Genomic DNA, 6438 nt, shown 5'->3' with positions numbered 1-6438 from the left:
GGTTCCCAATGTAGGGCCCACTCCACATTGTATTTCAAATATCCGAACAGTCTATTTTTTAAGTCTATATTCAAATATCATCTTTGTAAACAATTAAACAAATCATAAACCATTAAACTATTAAAATTTGATCAAATAAATAGACGAACAAAATATTTTCGATAAACACTTAAAATGGTGCTCTTTTAATCAACGGTGAAATTGTTTGAAATAAAGTGTACATAATATATGTTAATTTATGTTGTTTTTGGGCTAAGTTATTGCCTAATGGCTTGACATGTATCTGGAAACTAAATGCTAATGGTATATTTTCTGTTAAGTCTACCTTCTACATTCATGTCTAACGTGAGTAGAATGATGTAGCTGACTGTTTGGCTAAGCTTTGCTTTGGGTATGAACTTGATATTCACTGTTTGATAACCCTTCGGATTCTGCTGGTCCTTCTTTGTCTGCTGATGCTATTGGCACCGCAAGTGTACGTCAGAGCTGTTTTAGTGTTGCTTTCCTAGCTTCCTTTGGTCTTCGGCTCCCTGTATTTAAACACAAAACGATCTAATAGTGTTTCCTTACTCGATCACTTTAATTTCTTTCTTAAAAAAAAAAAAAAGACTGGACTAGACTCGGATCAACAAAAACAAATTCTTTATACCGGCATACCGAACTAACATTAATACTCAAAAAATAGATTGTAAAATGACAAAAATATAGGACATGATACCATACAAGGAATAACATGCAAAATTCTTGGGAGCTAGCAAACATAAACAAGGGTGCAGTTGTTAAGTAGGTTGTGCATTGACCCATTAAAATTAGCCAAAAATAGGATGTGATTGGACGAAGAATGGGTGCCCAAAGAGCTGTACTCAAACCCTTTCACTAACTCACAAAAAAAAGCCCCCTCCAACAGCAACCAAGGTTTTCTTTTCTTGGTTAATGTAAGTTGTAACCTCCTCTCTCCCTCTGACCCCTCAATAACCCAATCAAACTACATGCCAACTCTCCCCTCCCAATTTTTCCCATGCAAGCAATCATCCCTCTCTCTCCCTTTCTTATCCACCTTCACAACCCCACCTCTCCATTTGTGAACCGCTCCCCATTCTATAATGGAGGAGCGGAGCCCACCTGCTGCCGAGGACGCCGCCAGCAACGACGACCCTCCCCTCCCATCCTCCGAGAAACAATTAGTGCCCCTCCCGCCGCCACCCGGCCACCGCCCTCAAGAAACATACGTAGTCCAAATTCCCAAAGACCAAATCTACCGCGTCCCGCCCCCAGAGAACGCCCTAATCGTGGAACGCCACCGCAACCCGGCCACAAAGAAGAGCCCCCGATACAAGTCCCAATGCTTTGTGATTTGCATCATTGTGTTTCTTCTCTTTCTCATACTTGGCATAACCTTGCTCACCTTGTTCCTAAAGTTGCACCCTAAAGAGCCTACATTTTCCATCACCAAAGTCCTTGTAAAGCATCCAAAATCAAAATCTTCTACCAAGAATTCACATCCAAATTACGAGGTGTCCTTGAAAGTGAGTAACCCAAATGAAAATATGGGCATAAGCTATGAAGCCAATGGGGGGACTACCCTTTTGTTCAGACAAAGCAAAATTGGCAAGGGCAAATTTCAATCTATGCACCAAGACGAAAGCAATTCCAAAACTGTTCATCTTGTTCTAAACGGATCAAATGCAGCGTTGCCTCGTGAGGTTGAGAAGAGCATGAATGAAACCAAGTCCAAAACGCCTCTGCCTTTGTCTCTGAAAATGGAGATCCCGGTAAAGATTCGATATGGGATTCTCAAGAAATGGGACATGAACACAGAAGTTGAATGCAAATTCAAGGTGACTACGTTGGGGGAGGGTACACGTGTCCAACATCAAGAATGTGAAGCTTCATTCAAGCGCTGATTCAATGAAGGTCAATATGGTAAATTAATTAAAGCGGTGGCCGGTGATATATTTATATGTTCTTCTTAATTTCTGGTTTATTTGCAGGAATTAATGGTGGTGGTGATGTTAGTTGTGCAATGTTAAGGTTTATCATTTTAATCAGAAAGGCATATGTTTATACCTTTAATTTACATCTCGATCCTTTCAGTTTGTAAATTTTTTTATTTTTTTTATAACAGCAACATTATGTACAGAAAATTCGATCTACTCTCACTCTGTGAAAAGAAATCCTTATGTAAGATGATAATTCATCAAATTGTCTTGGATATTCTTATGTCAAATCCTTAATTATATCAAGATTAACTTGGGTCTTTCTTACTGTTTGGGCACTCATGTGTTGGATATTTCTCCCCCAAATACAAAATGCTTGTCTTGTGATTGAGGATGTCTTTGGGTTAATTTGCAAGATCTAGGGATGCCCTAATGATGTTTCCCTTTTTGGGCCTTTAGCCCTCCTATGATACGTCATTTATTAATTGGATTGCTCTGCCACTTAATACTGTTAAAATATCTAATTTGACTTGATTAAACAAAACAAGCAAAATAAACTTAGGTTTATGTTTGTGCTAACTTCATGGTTGTCAAGTGGTTGTCAAGCTTATAGCTCTTGGGGGCTTCAGTTAACCCAATTATTGTGCATCGTTTACATTAGGCTATAGTAGCATGCAGGCCTATATTTCTTTTTATTTTTGCCAAAAGGTAAGGTTTCTTAACCCTACTAATGCACATAATCTCTTGGTAAAGCAGGCCCAGAAATAAACCAAAAGTTGGGCCCATAGCCATGAGAAGGATGAGAGTGAGAGTTGAGAGAGAATCTGCCAAGTAGGTATGTGTGAAGCAACATCGATTTGCATCAAGAATTCTATCATAGAAACTTAGAGAATAGTTTTGAAATAAAAATTGAAAACTAAAAACATATTAAAATTAGTTATTAATTTTAATTCTATCTATTATTAGTCTACTTCATTCTTCATATCTAAGATCTTCCTATTATATCACACAATCCAACTACTATATATCAAGCTCATACCAGAGGGTTGGCTATGGGTTTCTTACATGAAGTTGAATGTGAGTGTTATGCACTGTAAGTTGTAGACCCTAACTATATGTCTTAGTAATATTATGTTGTTATAATATGTTGTCACACTATAACTTAAGACCGCTAAGTGCGGTGTATCACGTTATAATTATAACTGCCCTGTGCTGAAGCCAAGGGTTTAAATTTCAATTTTTAGGGGTTCTAAAATTTTAACACACATTCGGATAAATTTCGAAATATTTCGGCGAAATATTCAAAATTTCGCCAAAATTTCGAACACCCTAAACAGTCAAATTTTTTGAATTTGAGCGACATTTCGTCGAAATTTCGCTCACTTACCCAGAAAGTCAGAAACCCAGCCCAGCGAACCCTCACGCAGTCACGCCTTCTTGATCTCACTCGATCTACAGCGCGCGCCGCTCTCTCCTCTTTCCTCCGTCTTCTCCTTGGCTTGCTGGACTAGACTCATCTCTCTCTTCTCACCGGTTCTATTCTGTTATGTTCTCATCTTATCGAACTTCTCTGTCTTCTCACCAACTCCGGCCACCTCGAAGCATCCAGCCACCTAGCTCGAAGCCTCTGACCACGTCGAAGCCTCCGGCCACCTCTCAGCCTTTGGCATGTCTCTCTCTTAAGTCTTAACAGATTTAATATATTAGATATTTAGATTTAGACTCTCGGTCCTAAATCTAATAGATTAGATATTTAGATTTACAATTTTACAATTATAATTTTTTAAGATAAATTATTATCACCTATTAATATATTATCTAAGATCAATAACATATTTTGGGTTTACTTGTAAATTATATTGATCTTGGGTTGATTTATATAAGATTAATTATATTGATTTTGGGTTGATTTATATAGATTTGGAATTAATTGTATGATTTTGGGTTGATTTTGATTTATATAATTTGTATGATTTTGATTTTGATTTGTATGATTTGTGTAATTTATATGATATATAAATATTGATATGGAAGTTGAAATTGATGATATGATATGGAATTGAAATTGTATGATTTGTTAATAATTAATATTGAATTTGTATGATTTGTTAATAGTATCTAATATGTATCATGTATGGAATTGCCAAATTGATAATTTAGATTTAGTGAAATTAATATGGAGTTGGTAATAAATTAATAATTAATATGAAATTAGTAATATATAAATGAAATTGGTGATATGATATGATATGAAATTACAAATTAGTAATATAGAATTAACAATTGGTAATATCAATATGATATGAAATTACTAATTAGTAATAACTAATATGATATTAATTTCTTGGTGATATACTGATATGATGATACTAAAGACAGCGGAAATTTTGAACCGCCTAGAAACTCTATGTGGTATTGATTACTTTTGTAATTCATGTGACAATATTATAGTAAAAATAAAATTGAGGTGTTATTGAAGTAATTATTAATTAGTGAAGCATTTTTTTAACAGTATTTGCCTCCAGCGCACATTATATTCATCACATATCACATGAAAGAGAAGAACTTGCCTGCCCCCGTGTTAGGGGGACAGGTGGTGTCACAAGAGAGAAAAAAAACAGAGAGAGAGAGAGAAGAGAGAGAGAGAGAGAGAGAGAGAGAGAGAGAGAGAGAGAGAGAGAGAGAGAGAGAGGAGAGAGATAGAGAGAGAGGGATGCCAGCTGGTGAAACAGGGGGTGCAGGCAAGTTTTATTCCACATGAAAACTACCATATAATTTGGTTTTTTCAATATTTTTTATCAATGTAGTAGATAATATGGTAAAATTTCATTCAAAATTTTCGTATTTTAATAACAATTTCCGTCGTTTCCGTTGAAATTTAAAAATCTTCGAAATTTCCTCGAAACCCAAAATTTTATTCTTTGGCTGTAGCTCATATCTGATTTTAGCCCATAAATCTTTCTACAATATAGATTATGCACCAAATGCAGCAAGCCCAACAATAAGAGCCGATTTATCCCCATCTCATATGCACCAATTGAAGAAAGCCCAACAATAAGAGCCAATTATTCTTCTTTGGCCCAAACCCATTTCTGACTAATGCCTCCACTGGACCCATCTTTTCGCTGGAAGCCTGGAGTTCTCATATTCAATCTTTTGTTCTAACGCCCTTCATCACTCACACAGCAAGAGACAATAAAAACACAGCTAGAAAGCTAAAAAAACTCTTCCATTTGTTCGCAAGAAGAATATAGTTATTAACACTAAGATTTTGAAAATTCATGACAAATTAGCTATTACATTTGAAGTTAATGGTTAACCTTCCCTTCTAAAGCATCGTGGTTCCGCTCTTGAGAACTACAAATTCTGAGATGATTTCACCTAATCAAGTCAAATTCAAAGTCTGGCAATATATGGGAATGCAATATGCATATATATATATATATATATATATGTTTTACTCAATATATATATGATGGATATATATATGGGAGTACACTAAAGGAGATCTGCCAAAGTAGACCAATTGTTGTGCGCATGAGACATTTGTTTTTGCTAAAAAAGCAGGTGGCTTTAAGCTTTAGAGAGGTGGTAGTACTTTAAAAGAGAGTGTTTGGGAAAAGGAGGGAAACTTTAGTTGTGTATGTGTTGAATTAGAGCAGGTCACCTTCTTTTTCTCCTGAACAAATACTTTACAGCTTACTAATTATGCAGATCTCACAAAGACGCCTCCCATCTTTTTCCTTTCATGGAGTTCTAGCACATGGTTAGTTGGAACCATGCTTGGCGCTCTTTCTTGTGATTATTGTTTCGTTAATACTAATTAATGGTAACAATAATTGTTTATGTACCAAATAATCTTAATCTAAAGTGCTTTCTTAATTGAAACAGAAATTTTTCAGCTAACCTTAGTAGTACTGATCTTCTGGTTATATTTAAAACAACGTCATTTTTTGTATATTAAAAATATAATTATATCGATAAGTTTAAACCAATGTAGTTTTAGATATTAGCTCAAAAAGAACACGAAAAAGATTAATAGTTTGAGGATCCGAATCTTCTTATTTAGAGAAGATCATTGTACGTGTACATACCCATAATTAGAACAAGATACATTCCATGTTTGTTCAATAATCTCTGTCATTAAATAATCGTAAGTAGTGATCTTTACTGAAGAAAAGCTGACTGGGGTGACTATTATATGTTAACTTTTGTCCTTTATTTATTCTTATGAACTTAGTTAAAGGGAACTTAGAGATGGTAAAAACACTTTCCAATGCATATATAACTAGCTGCTGCAGCATACATTAAGCCTTTATATAATTAAACTAATATTAATAACTTGGGGATCGACTGGGATGAAGATCTACTAATTTATCGATACTTTAATAAATTATTACTTAATTCAAATGTTTGTATTTTAATCTAATTCATTCGATCTGTTTACTTTTCATACATTTTTAGTTCTCAAATAGTCAATTTTACTTTAAATTACTCATGT

General features: G+C 34.9%; 1 protein-coding gene across 1 annotated transcript; it reads left to right on the top strand.

The window, feature by feature from the left end:
- The first annotated feature begins 1103 nt into the window (after positions 1-1103).
- LOC147284012 (NDR1/HIN1-like protein 13) lies at positions 1104-1904 on the top strand. Its single transcript, XM_086245639.1, has one exon. The coding sequence runs from the start codon at positions 1104-1106 to the stop codon at positions 1902-1904; it is 801 nt and encodes a 266-aa protein (XP_086101765.1).
- Positions 1905-6438: the final 4534 nt, after the last annotated feature.

This window comes from Dryas octopetala, chromosome 5 (genome assembly GCF_963921425.1).
Source record: "Dryas octopetala chromosome 5, drDryOcto1.1, whole genome shotgun sequence".
Lineage (NCBI taxonomy): Eukaryota > Viridiplantae > Streptophyta > Magnoliopsida > Rosales > Rosaceae > Dryas > Dryas octopetala.
Note: the sequence above shows the minus strand (reverse complement) of the source record. Positions and strands in the feature narration are given on the sequence as shown.